At 44.6% G+C, this 14703-nt stretch overlaps 1 protein-coding gene across 2 annotated transcripts in view; it reads right to left on the bottom strand.

Moving 5' to 3' along the window:
* camkmt (calmodulin-lysine N-methyltransferase) overlaps positions 1–14703 on the bottom strand; it is a 104720-nt gene that overhangs the window by 89732 nt on the left and 285 nt on the right. For both annotated transcript variants that reach the window (XM_077495084.1, XM_077495085.1), the window contains exons 2-3: positions 13702–13880; positions 13553–13617 (exon numbers count right to left, since the gene is read on the bottom strand). In XM_077495084.1, the coding sequence (XP_077351210.1) occupies positions 13553–13617; positions 13702–13880 (244 nt within the window). The remainder of the gene's footprint in view (positions 1–13552; positions 13618–13701; positions 13881–14703) is intronic.

The raw sequence follows: 14703 nt of genomic DNA on the forward strand, positions 1-14703 counted from the left end.
CAGTCGGCGAGCTGGCGGACTCAGTAACAGGGTTAGGTGTCACTTGTACTCTGGCGTGACGACCGGGGCCTCTCCCCACCGGGCTCGGTGTTCTGGTGTCCCGCCTTCTCCCCTGGTGCTTCCTCCTCTGCTTCCCCCCTCCCGCCGCGGTGCAAATCTCGCGCGGCTGGAGGTGGGGTGGGCACATCTTCCCTCTCTGCGCTGCTGCCCGGTGCCGGTTTCCGGGGGGGGGTGGGGGGTTCTCGCGGGGGGCCGGGTTCGCGGGGGGGGGGGTGGCGGCCGTCGGGGGGGGGCGACTTGTTTGGGGGGGGGGTGGAGGTATGGGTGGGTGGGGGGTTGGGTGCTGGGGGTCGGGGTGTGTTCGGGGGTTTGGGGGTCGGGGGTGGTGGGGCCTGGGTCGTGGTGGATGGCGGGTTTGGGTGGGGTGCGGGGGGGTCGTGGGGGGATGGGGGCTGGGGACCGGTGGGGCGCTGTGGGGGCCCGCTGGGCCTCGTTCTGCGGCCTTGGGCTCGGGGGTGTGGGCCGGGGCTGGGGCGGGGGTGTTCCGGGTATCTGGGTCGGCTCGCTGACCGGTGTCCGCTCGGGTGGCTTGGGGGTGGCCTTGGTGCTGCCGCGGCCTGGGGATTCCGGGGGGGGTGGGGGGGGGGGGGGGGTGCTCGCTTTGCTGGACCGCGGTTGACGGCTTCTCTCTTTGGTGGTGGTCCTTATGCATGCCAGATCCGTCGCACCAGCATCTACTGAAACTCAACAGAAGTACCCTCTCCCTCCCACAGCCCCTTGAATCAGTTGGTGCTGGTGTCTGTGGTTCTCACTTTTCTTTATCTATCCTTCCCTCCTTCCTCTCTTTAGTTTTTCCTCTGGTCACTTGAGATCTTAATTTATTAGAAGTATGAGGTTTCTGGGGTTGGCATAAGACTCCGGTTTTGTAACCACGCAGGAGGGGTCTTGTTGGTGCTGGACTTCACTTTGATGGATTGGATGTACTGGCTTCTATTGATCTCACTCTGCCTTATCGATCCTTCCCTCCTTCCTCTCTTTAGTTTTTCCTCTGGGCTCTTGAGATCTCGCTAAATTTGCTGGAATTTAGAGGCTTCCGGGGTTGGCGTAAGACTTTGATTTTGTAATCATGGGGAAGGCAGGAAGTGTTTGGTCGGTGCTGGATGTCACTTTGATTTACCTTTCTTTTCTCTTTATTTCTTTTTTTTCTGACCTTTTCTCTGGTCTCCTGACCATTTAAATCTCACGACTCTGGCAAGATTCTGAAGTACCTGGTTAAGGCGAAGGGTAATGGGATATTTATAAGGTTTTAGGTGAATGAATGAGTATAAATTTATACGTATTTGCACGCACGCACGCAAACGCACGCAAACGCACACACGCAAACGCACGCACGCACGCAAACGCACGCACGCAAACGCACGCACACATACACACACACAAAAAAAAAAAAAAAAAAAAAAAAAAAAAAAAAAAAAAGGAAAAGAGCAATGATGACAAGACGTTGAATCGGTAAGACTACCGAATGAACAATTCTGAGCTCTTCAAAAAAAAAAAAAAAAAAAAAAAAAAGAAAAATAAAAAAAAAAAAAAAAAAAAAAAAAAATAAACTGTTAAAATTTCAACTTGCTTCAAAAATTCACACCTCTTGGGATATTTATCGTCTGATTCCACATTACTTACAGTATTCGCACAATTTAATGTTAAATTTCTACTTTTCCCCATTCATCTTCAATGGGACAGACAGTGAACTTTTTCTATCTATCACTTTCCACGCCCACTTCCATACATATAACCAGGAGGTCATCATTTCATAATTTATCTCTCAATTTACTTCATAAGCATTCCAACGTGCAATCAAATCTTAGCATTCACCTATTAGCATTCCGCTTTCAGCATTCCCACACAATTTCTCAGGAAATTGCACTTAGTTACTTTAGCGAATGCTATCTTGGCTGACAGTTCAACAGCTCTAAACAAGTTAATGCACTGACCATTATCCAACTTTTATTTTATTATTATTATTATTATTATTATCTTTTTTTTTTTTTTTTTTTTACTCGGTTCCAGCAGCTCTGTGCCGTTTATCTTGCGTTGGTCCCGTATGGTAACACTGGCGTCGCGTTGCATTGCGTTGGGTCTGACCGTCGACCACAGCATTAGGCTAATGGGACTACATTTCCCATGATTCTTAGGCACAGGAGGAGGAAGTAGTTCTAGTTCCAGCATGACGAAAACACGCCTTTTAGCGACTGAATTGTTAAATTCCTTGTTAATTTGGTTTATCGTATGAATCGCTATGACAACTGTGTGATTGACATGCACGTGGGCACAAATGATTAGCTTGCTGGCCGGACTATAAAATATGTATATATATTATTTTTATTATTTTTTTTATTAAATAATTATTTTATTCTTATCATCCAATCTTGAGGGTTTTTTTTCCACAATTTTTGTTCAATAATGCTTTTACACTAATATTTATATAAATTAATAATGCTTTTTTTTTTTTTTTTTTTTTTTTTTTTTTTTACTAAGGACTACAACAAATGAAACTGATACATTTATGGATGCTTTTCCCCCCCTTAATTCATCCATTATCAGACATCAAATTCACCCTCAAGCAAAAATAATCGACTCCTTCATTGCCACTTGAATAATTGCAGAATATTTGAGCAAATCAGCGTGTGTGCGTGTTATTTCATCCTCAGTAGTCAAACACAAAAGGTCCGTGGCGGCGCCATGGCCTGCTGTGGGCAGATGGAGACAGAACGAGCAAGACCAAGGAAGCCTGCGCTCTGAATGTGCAGCGTGGCCAGGTGTGTGCGCGTGTAATCGTTATTCAATAAGAACAATAATCACTAACTTCTTTTAATGTTCTCACAGGGCAGCTACATTAATAGCTGCCTTATTAAAAGCTCTCAGTCCGCACTGCAGCTTGCATAGCCGCAATCCAAATGAGCCCTAGCAGGCCGAGCGCTAGCGCTAGTTAGCGATTAGCGTGCCCACTCGGGGGGTGGAGGGGGGCACTTGAAAATCAGTTAGCGTTTCCCCCCGCGGAGGGCCCGCGCTAGCTCGCATTAGCATGCGGCGCAGGCCATTAGCGCCGACGGCAACTGTAGCGCAACCCGGTTGACAGGCAGTCAAGGGCCCCCGCGGGGGCCGTTTAGCAAAAGACTGTGAGGCGAGCGCTTGCCAACCAGCTCTTGGAACGGACCGGACGGGTGTACAGCGAACCCCTGCGGATTCGCAAAATCACTCACCATTTGCTAACTACTCATAATGTTTCCGATAGAACCTTACTAACAGCTTTTCTCACTTTCTGTCATGACTGAAGATGTCGCAAAAAAACGGGTTAGCATTGGAGTAGCTAGCATTAGCCTCCGAATGACATCCAGTGGACTTGACAGCGAACAGCGTTTGTGTTCTACTTCTGATTCACTAAAGAACAGAAAGTCTAGAAACGAACTACTTTTTCTGTGAAAGACTTGTTTTTTGAGGGGCAGGCTCAGTATTTACATTGTCGTGAAATATTTTGTGAGCCTTGAAAGGTGAGTCAAAATGCTCTGCCGTGAAAATGGCATCTGCGACATAAGCAAATAGGAAAATGAATGTCTTGACTTTGTTTTAATCAGATTTAGTTTTAACGTTTTGTCATGTTTTCCCAGTGTCCTTTTTTTACGTCTTGTCTCGCTCATTGAGTTTTTGGTTCCACCTGTTCTTGTCAGCCAGCCCGTCCCTTGTGTCTACCAATCAGCTCCCGTTAGCCACTCATGTCTTTGTTGTATCTCATCGTCTTCTCAGTTTGTGTTTAATTCCTTGGTTTCTTTCGGTCTTGTTCCCACTCGTGTTGAGTCCAGAGTTTTTCATCAACCTATTTTTAATCAAATTTTCTGCTAGAAATTCAGGGGGGAAAAAAAAAAAAAAAGACCTACAATTCGCATCAAGATTTTAAAGCGTATCAAAAAAAAAAGGATAATGCGAATTTAGGCTATTTCAACGAGTTTTGCAAATAAACGACAGGACGGGATACTACGTCACACGTTTTGTAGAGATATTATGTCAAAAAAACTAGAAATCGTCTGTGAAATGTAGTTGAAAAAGCACTTCCCAGAAGCCTTTTTACAATACAGCGGTCTCCTGATCTCAGACATAAACAATCTTCTTTGCCGTCCACTTTTCTGTGACGGTGAACGCGGACACAATTGTGACCAGAGTTCTTCCGAAGCACGAAAACTCGATCGGCAAGTGTCAGTCGAGTATCTTGTGGCAGAGAGACGCTCTCCTATGTCGTCATCTCATGGCACAGTGTCCCCGTCTTCTCAATATTGGCAAAATAATAACACGTGGAAATGGGCATAAGTCGCATGTTCGTTTTGCACATTTTCACTAAATTTGCCGATAAAATTCTAAATATTTGGATGGAAACCTGATCAGTGTCTGTTTTATATTTTCTGGACTTTGTTTATATAGTATTTTTTTTATATTCCATGATACTTCTTTTGAAAAAATATATACACTGTACTTTTTTTTTTTTTAGATGACTCCTGCTCCCTGATCTTGCGCCCTTGCTCCCCTGGACTCGGGTCCTCCACACTCCACGAGGCAAACTTTGAACCCTGACATGGGTTTTTCTAAATAAAAAATAAAAAAATTCTTTTAAACATCAGTTAGTTTGTTCCTGTTGATATACAACACAATCAGTCTTTTTTTGCGCTTGGTTCCCTTACCGTACCCAACCGAAACCGAATCATAACCTTAAAAACAAAAGTACCATATCGTTAACACCCCTTTCATTGAAAACAAGTTTGACACTAAATGATCGCGGACGCGCACGCTATTTATGAAGACATGGGCCATGCATAAACAAGTACTTTCCATAATTAGAAGCCAACAGGAAGGCGATTCAGCGTCGAGGTTGGCTGACTTAAATGGAGGAAAAAAATCCAATAATTGTATCCGTCCGGAGGGAGGGCGAGCTTTTGCTTTTAAGGGAAGCGGGAAGGACCTGTTATTATTACTACTCTTGCTTTTCTCCTCCACCTAATTCCACGGTGAGTGGATTTTCTATGGCTTCGAAGAAAAGGAAGGAGACATGCTTGCTGTTAAAGTATGTCCTTGTAATTAGCTGAGTATTAGCGGCGGTCACAATACAACAGCACTGAGAAGGGAAGCCCCCCCACCCCCCACCCCCCTTTAACGCTCTACTCATTTCCTGACCTTACTCCCTGCTGCTTGCTGGTAATAGTACGCACACACACCCATGTATCCTATCAACTCTAATGGGGTGGGGTGGGGTGGGGGGTCTCCTGGGCAAAGCTACTACGCCCAAGAGCTCACCTTCAATCCCTATTGTGCTCAAAGCCGCACGGTGATTTACTGCAGGGATTTTCTTTTCTTTTTTTTTTAAAGCGCGTGTGTGGTTTCATGGCGTCAGGTTGCATTCAGCGCTCAAGTGTTAACATCCCAGAGTGCACGCGGACAACCAACCAACCAAGGCGCCACCACGACAGGCGAGCGAGTCCTTGCCCCTCGTCGTTTTTGGCCTCCGGTGAGGACGGGCGCGGAGGAGAAAAATCAATTACTTTCAATTAAGTCAACCGGCCCAACTCTTTCTCAATGTGCCCTCCAGGCAGCAGTCACGCCGCACTCGAGAGCCTCACTTCAAGTGCACAATGCCGCCACGCTCGCAGACGTGTGTATATACGGCAAAACTCTTTTTTTTTTATTCTTGAGTGACAAGCTATTCTATTGAAACCTAACAGGTCTGAAAGTCATCTCAGTCAAAAGAATTGCAAAGGAATGGAACATTTCTAGTCAATTTTCATGTGGATTCAAGATGGGGAATTTCGGAAATACTATATTCCAGATGGCAAATTTTCCGTACGAATTGTGGTGATTTAAGGTCATTTAAAGTGATACAACACCTATTAATCATGTTCTAGTATTGGACTCTCAAACACTGACTGAAGAAAGATTTCAAACCGCCTGGTGTTCAGGTCTTAATTAGCTCTTTTTCAAACATTCAGAAAAAAAAAAGAAGATCAACTGAAATGAACCCGAAACACACTAAACAATAGAGGTGGGAATCTTGGGGCACCTCACGATTCGATTGCGATTACGATTCAGAGGCTACGATTCGATTATAAAACGATTATTGATTTCCCCCCCAGGCAGCAGAAAAAAAACAATGTATTTTTGTGCTTTTAATGTTTCGTACATTAGTTCCAAAAATAGTACAAAAGTCCTCTCAGGCCTACATAAACTACTATTTCAGTATCAAGTTAACAGTTCAAAACAGTAAATAAAATACTCAAGTCCTCATTCTGTAACAACAGCTTTTAAGTATATTCAGTCTTCAGCAGAATAAAACATAGCACTGAGCAAAAATATATTATTTTTATCCACTCAAAAGTGCATTGAGGTATAAATGAAAGACAATGTGAACTACTACTTCAATACAAATGCCTAAAAAAAAAAGTGCTTTCCTGCTTTTTAAGTTGTGTAAAGATGAACATGTAAACATTAAAGTTTCTCAGAGGTACAAAAAAAAAAAAAACCCTCAAGTGCTTTTCTGCTTTTTAACTTGTGTAAACATGAACGTGTAAACATTAATGGGATCGTTCGGCTTTTTTAACATGAATCTCAATTTGATCCTCACCTCCCGTGTGTGCGATCAGCACTGACTTCTTTCTGACAGCGTTCGGTGACACCAGTTCTGGTTCGACGTTGGACGAGAAGAAAATAAAAAAGAAAATAGTCCAGCAAGATGGCTGGGGTCTCGGAAATAAAGCGTTTTTCTTCTAAAAACTATTTGTTTTCAAAAGCGTGATACATTTCCATCACAATACTCTTTTCTGAATAAAATCAGACGCCATTACCGCCAGCCACTACTTTTCTGTTCGTTCGTATCACTGCGCGGCGCCCTGTAGAACGCTAACCGACGCACTGCAGCCAGCTAGCTGATACTTCCGCCTGAAGTTGTTTGCCTTTTCGGAGCAGGTCTGATGTCACGAAGAGGTGGGTTGGTCAGCTCAGCCATGCTTGTTGTTGTTTTGAATCTCGAGGCGTGAGTTGTGGATGTGTACTCTCGGTCCGTCCCAAAAAGCGTCCCGAAGACCGCGCGCGCTACTGCGTTTCAGTTCCGCGTACTTTTCGCTCGTTTCGCTTCCCTTGGCATATTTATATAATCGGAATTTGGACGTTTGTGAATCGTTCTCGATTGTTCCACGGCCGAATCGTGAATAATCTAAGAATCGGAAATTTTGCACACCTCTACTAAACAACTCCGAAGACAACATCGTGCCGACAGAACCCTTTTAGCACCGTTTGTTGTGCTCTCGCCAAACTGGGATTTTTCTTCTTTTATATCAAGTGAAAACCAGCAGCACACAAGCGCTTTCTATAGAGAACGTGTTATAAACAGCGCGACGGGGGAGCGCAAACCTTGTCACTGACACAACTGTCTGAGTGTGTATATTTGTGTGTGCGGGCGCCTGCCAGCTCTCGTCATGTGCTATTATCTAACGAGGTATAATTAGCACCGCGCCACCATGAGTCGACAAAATTATGCAACGTGAATATGATGGGCACCTGATACGTCACATTAAACACAAGACAGTTATACATGGGACAACAAACACACACCGTTGTGCACTACAAAAGTCAGAGGCCATTGCATTAGGTACACCTAATCCAGGGGTGTGCAAAGGAGGGTCCGCAGGGGTATTTCACAGCCCCCTCATCGACGAGAGTACCCCATGGGGTATCATTAATAAAGAAGGAGTCATCCAGCGTTAACAGACGGTGGCTATAAATCGACGGTCGTTTCAAAACCTGCCGTACCTCAAGTGTTCAAAAGACTGGATGACAGTTGAAGTCCATGAGAGACAACAGGGACAAAGACGGCTGTTTCGACATAGCAGCTGCGGCTAGGACAACCATTAGAATTCTTTCACGCGGAAAGACAAAACTAAATGAGCCTAATTGCTTCAATGGCTTCCAGGGCCCGATTTCAACACGGTAACGTTGAAGCATGTGATCTTTGACTGAAGTCACCCCAAAGCCCCGCTGCGGTCCTCTTAGCCAAAAGCCTCGAAATGTCAACAAGGCTCACTACCTCAAACCCTGACGCAAAAACACACCTATGATGTATTGTTAGTGGTCCCAAAACTCGGATCCCTCGCAGCACACCGACAACTCCCCCTTGAAAAACACCCAGGACAAATCGCCCCAAGTCACAATGACAAGCTCCTGCTGATGGGCAGAGAAGCGAAGGAAGGTCGCAAGGTCGGAGTTCAAAAAGTTCACCGTGATCAATGTAGTGGGGGAAAAAAAAAAATCCAGCTTCTCGCACGTAATGAGCTTCAAATGTAACTGCAGTCATAGGATGACTTTTCTATGGCTGGATACTTTCTTAGAATACAGGTGTCGCCAAGAATTTACCCAAACTGAGGGACTTAGCAGGGTCAAACTTGTACCAGTTCTTCAGTTTATCCAGTATAAACCAGTTCAAGCCCAAAGACCTGTTTGTTGGATGTCTCTAAAATAGGCTTGCCCAATCCTAGTCCTTGAAGGCCGGAGTCCTGCAGGTTTTTGATGTTTCCGTCCTCCAACACCTGTAGGTACAACTGATCTGAAGCTTATGCCATCTGCTACTATTCTTTCGTCTCCTTTGTAGTTTCCGGAGTCTGGACCAACCTGTCGTTCATAGATCAGTCTTGGTCTTGGGGGAGGGACACTCTTAATTGCCAAGGAGAGTTTTGTTACTATGTGTGCGGTCTTTGGTGCAAAAGAGATTTCAATCATCCATCCATCCATCCATCCATTTCCTGTTCTGCTAACCCTTAATACTTCTAATATGAACATGAGGACTCACTGACTGGCTCAAGATTAACCCAAAACGATCAGGTCTATATTCACAAATGTGGAAGCTGAGGAAAGTCGCTTGGAAACGCATGTAAATAGTCAAACAATCCGATCGAGCAACTAAAGTGGAATTGAGCTCCTTCGTGAAGATGATGTTACACTCTCCATTGCCTGTGATTGCAACTCCTTGTCTGCTCTCCATGCGGGGAAGTGAAACCATTGACTCCGGCCTATTGTCAGCTAAGACGTCACATATTGTTCGCATACATGCTCAGCAGTGGCGCAAACACAAAAGCACAGAGGAGAGAGAAAGAGGGAGACTGGGTCATGTCGACAGGGGGTAGCAATTTAAAGCTGAGTCTGCGTTTTAGGGGTAGTGGGCTAATCCGGCCGGGCTTTTTAGCCAGCTATTGAACAGGACAAGGACCCCTAAGGATCCAGGCTTGTCCACACCTCAGGGGTGAGGGATTAGCAAGAAAGCAAGGGGAAGGTGGCGAAGGTACACCAGATGCATTGGCGGATGTGTGACACTTTTGGCAGGGGGTGGGGGAGGTAGCATGTCATTCTGAGGGGTGCACATGAGTTGGTATGTGTGTACTTAGAAGGCTTCCTCTCCCATTTGCAGCAGAAACACAAGCACATACCCCAGGGCTGTGACAGGGTCACCTCTGGTCCTTTCAGAGCCTCCTCTCAACCAGCCCTAATTGATCTCACGCATTGCTAGTCCCAAACATGGGATGAAGAGCAGGGGTTGGGGGTGGGAGGTCGGCTCATTGTCTGAGGAACAAGATCTCCTCCACGCACATGCACACATGGGCAGTTAGGTGCAAGGACTGTCCTTAACATGGTGCATTACCTTCATCTTAATCTAAGGGTGCTTTCATCCAATGAAGAGTTGGTTCAACATGGCCGACGCTGCTTTCTTTGATGGTTTGATCCAGATACGATCCCGCAGAGGCAAGTTATTACGGTTTCCTTTTTCATGGCGAATCCTCCACTCACAATAAATGGGGGAGGCCAAAACAGCTTGGCAATTTAGTGTGGCCCATTTGTCAGGTATTCACAGTTTGGATTTAGTTTAGTCAAGTACCAAATCTGTCACCAAAAGGTCACTAAGGATGGATCTCTACTTCATAAAATTGATCTTCGATCGGCAAGGTTTTATGACACCATGTTTCACCAACATTGATGGCGTAGGAAGAAAATCTTGACAATCCAGCTCAGATCCTCGCTTCACTTTGTCAAATTCTCAACTAGGAGTTCATTCATGTGACATGCGGGCAGTTTTTAACGGGACATCCAGTCGTCACAAGGAATTCTGGTGGAAGTTAAGTTATGGTTTCCTTTTTTATGGATAATCCTCAGATAGTTCAAGTACATACTAGATGGTGTACGCAAAAAAAAAAAAAAAAAAAGGGGGTGTTGGAAATTGAACACCACCCATCAGTCTCAGAGAACCTGGTTCTGGTCAGGGCTCATTTGGGTGAATTCCCTTGTCGGAGTTCCTCAAAATAGAAGCCCCTGGAAATCGTCCTTTTCAATAACTTCGGAGTGAAAACAAAGTTTTGCAATTTAGCATCACCCAATTGTCCAGGATCCATCCAGCCATCCATTTTAACTCCTGCTTTTCCAGGGGTCAGGTGACAGGGGCAGCACCTTTAGCTGGGATGACCAGACTTCGCTCTCCCCAACCACTTTGTCAAGTTCCTCCGAGGGGATCTCAAGGTTGTTCCCAGGATAACCGAGATACATGGTCTCTCCAGCTTTCCTTGGGTCATCCGTAGGGTCTCCTGTCAGTGAACATGCCCGTAACACCCTTCCAGGGAGGCATCCTAACCAAGATCTCCAGGATGTCAAGGATATCCAGTTCAAATGAGCCATTTCTCAACTGGCGAACTCGTCCATTCTTACGTCATTGTGAACTCGGTTCACGTCATCAGTTGTAGCCCAAGTACTGTCCATCCATCCATCCATCCATTTTCTAGACCGCCTATTCCTCACAAGGGTCGCGGGGGAGTGCTGGAGCCTATCTCAGCTGGCTTTGGGCAGTAGGCGGGGGACACCCTGGACTGGTTACCAGCCAATCGCAGGGCAAGCCCAAGTACTGTTCCAATTGAAAGTATGCGTATGCATTCCCAAGAATGTGTTCAACAACGTACGAGCCCGTGGAACTGGCCCAAAATTGCTGCTTTAAGATGAAATGACTGACTTCCTGTTCAGTTTCGGGAATGAGGCGCTTTTATTGTGTCCTGTTATAACGGATATATCTTTCACCCAATGATCAGTCAAATTGGTGCCGGGGGGGTTTCCAAGCCAGGGAAGCTAATCATTGAGTTGTCGGGCTGAGGTTTTGTGGACTCCTAATACTTCAATTTGAAGTGTTCGTCTATAGGTGTGCTCTCAAGCAAATCATTTCCTAAGCTGATCTGTAAATGACCTCGCCGTAACGACGCGTACACGCAGAGGCAAAGACAGACAGGTGAATCACCTCTGGCATGCCCGCCACCCCACCCCCAGCCTTCCTCTCCCCCTTACTCAATAGACGCTCTCATCTCCGGCTGTGCTAATCCACCAGTCGAGTCAGGAACTCACTTACCCATCTGGCCAAGCGTGACTCCAGCTGAGAGGAAGCAGAAACACAGGGGAGGACTAAAAAGCGGGACGATACAGCAAGAAGTCCCATCATCCCCTACGAGGCATGATGACCCGTGTCTTTTGATTTGACGCCATTGTCTCCTTGGCGCAGGTTATGCGGAACAAGGGAGGACTGTTGTGTTCGGCCGCTGCGGTTGTTGTTCGCACAGGGGGAAGAAGTCGCCTCTAGTCACGGCCTTCACCCTTGACCCAGACTCCTGCGGTGCCATCTGGCCGGTTAACGCTAACCTATAATCTTTAACATGGCTTTCAAGCGTGACTGGGCACAGGAGGCGGCTCTTGATGAATGGATCGCAAGTAAAAAAGGGGAGTCTGTCGAGCCAACTTGCGCTTCGACGTGAATGACAGTCATTTGAGTGTACAACGTCAAGTGGATCGCAACCAGAGTTAACCTTCAAAATAGTCTGGATTCTTGACAGACACACGATTTAGACCCCTTTTCCACTGCAGGAATTTTTTTTACTCAGCACTGATGATCAGACAGCTCTAAAAGATTATCCAAAGTGATGTTTCTGTGGTGTGGAGTGTGTTAAGAGTGTTTTCTTTTTTTTCCCTCCACAGCTCATAAAGAGTTCAAGGTTGATAATCAAACATTAAACCTGTTCAATAATTAAAGTAGAGTCCAAACATGCCAACTACCGAGCACAAATTGAGTATTTTCCATCCTTTCCGATCAATCATTGGAGGCCGCATGTTCCAAAAAGATTATCGTGAGTGATTATCCTGTGGTGCGTATTATTTACACAAGTGCAAGATAGGGCTCACAATGGAGCTACATATACATGGAATAAACCTTTAAAAAAAAAAATTGATATGATCCAAGTATTTTAAATTTACATAAATTTCAGCATCCAACTAAAAGCCTTCCTAACGTCAACTGTAAGTGCTGTCACTATTGAATATTTTTAGAATCGATTCATCTATCGATTATTCGACTAATCGGATTCATTTGAATTTTGCCACTAAAATTGTATTACAGAAGCATTTTTTTTCGTGGTTATAGGGCCTTCACAAGCGCGTCAAGATCAGGCGTCAAATCCTGAGTTAACAGCCGATAATTTCAGAAGGTCATTAAAGTGGTTGTCAGTGCGCCCTGCAGTGGACAAAATTTGCAACAACACTTCATTTTATGATTTGGTCCACCGTCCCATTGTACTCTACAACTTCTCAGTGGGGGTGGAGGAGGGGGTAGCGTGCACTTCACTTCACAAATATGGCACTTTACTGTACTTTAATTTATTGAATTCAATCTCCGATGTAACAACCTTATTTATTGATAGAATTTTTATTTATTATTATTATTATTTCAATCTCTGGTGTAATAACCTTATGTATTGATTGATTGAATTTTTATTGTATTATTATTAATAATAATAATAATAATTCAATCTCTGGTGTAATAACCTTATTTATTGATTGATTGAATTATTTTATTATCTGTTCTTATTGCTGCTGGACATGTAAATTTCCCAGAGGGAGCCATCCCAAAGGGATCAACAAAGTCAAGTCTTAAGTGGAAGTCTAATGAAATATTTGTGTTCTATCCTCACAGGTCCGATTGGATCCCACTTCTGACCCACGGGCCCATATGTTTGACACACCTAATCTATCGTACGCCGCACACGATAACTTTTAATTGCAAGTATTGACAACACTTCGACAATAATAATGAACTGGATTAAATTGACTGCAATCAAAAAGTGACTTTTTGGGAGTGGCAAAACGAAAAAAAAAGAAAGTCACCTTTAAAAATAGCTCTCCCCTGTTTCCTCCCAAGTCATTCATCCTCACAAAACACTCAACCGATGAGAAGCAACTGCTGTCCACTTCCACGTGAAGGGCATTTGAAGGGTAAACGCGCATGATACGCCAAAAAACATCAAAGCGTCAATCATTTTTGCTTAGCTGAACACAGCATGAGGCTCACTTAACGTCGGGCTTTGGGCCGTGTGTGTGTGTCAGGATGGATAATAGCATAGAACAACACAACACATGACACGTAGTCAAAGTAAGAAAGTCAAAGGGTACCCACAGACGTTGCCGGTGTTGTCGAAGCTGTTGAGCACTTCGTTAACCCGGAGAGGACCCAGGTCGTCCCTAAATGATTGGAAAAATGAATTACAGTAAGCTCGCCGCGTTCCGTTTCCGACGCGCGTCCACGTGGACTCGGGTGTGCGTTACCTGAGGAAGGCACCGTGCTCGGGGAAGAAGACACTTCTGTACTCCACCCACTGCTCCGCCGAGGCGTCGGCGGGGTCGTGGGACGCGGGCCTGGTTCTCGCAAAGAGGTCAAAGGTGGCGAACCTGCGGACGGACGCCTGCTTGACCGCCGGGATGTCCACCTGCTTCTGACGCAAAACCTGAGGGACAACAAAAATGTGTTTTTAAATGAGCATTTTAGCTAACAAAGACAAAGAATTAAAAACATTCAAAATATATCATTCCGTGAAACGCTGCTATAAAATGCAATAATGTAAAGGGGACATATGACTAATTTACATTTTACTGCTTTTATACGGGTGTGATACCATATAAAATGTATAAATATGTCAGAAAAGTTCTTAATTGCCCATGGATGCCAAAAATGGCGGCAAAGCACTATTTTCCAATTAGACAGGACTAAGTCCTGACTAAATGAATTCACTTCAACTACCACTGCACTAAGGTGCCACAAGATGGCGACAAAACAATACGTTTATATTAGACAGGGAATGGGCCTGAGCACAAAAACAAAACAAAAAAAATATGAATAGGTAAAATTGCAAATACTGGAGTGAACAGCAAATACAGTACAGGGTACATGGGGCAACGCCATTTTTTTTTTTTTTTTTTTGATTTGGGCCTCTAAGTGCAATCATTGAGCCCCGGAGTTGTCCTGGTTACAAATCCATACTTATCTTTAAACTCACCGTTATATTTTACGAAGAGGGCAGGCATGATACAGGACCACCCCCTCAAAATTTCAGCATGACATAAAAATGGGTGTGTGAAGCAATTCTTGATCTTTTGGGTATTTGGACGAATATAATAAAACACAAAATGGCTTCAAAAGTAAAATCAATCAGACATTACCTCGTGTCCCCGGATAATAACGTTCCACTTAACTCTAATAACACACGTAGGCTTTAATCATGTTTTGTTTATAGCTTTGACGGCGTTAACAATCACGTGTTTTTTTTTTTT

Source organism: Festucalex cinctus, chromosome 14, assembly GCF_051991245.1.
Source record: "Festucalex cinctus isolate MCC-2025b chromosome 14, RoL_Fcin_1.0, whole genome shotgun sequence".
Classification (NCBI taxonomy): domain Eukaryota; kingdom Metazoa; phylum Chordata; class Actinopteri; order Syngnathiformes; family Syngnathidae; genus Festucalex; species Festucalex cinctus.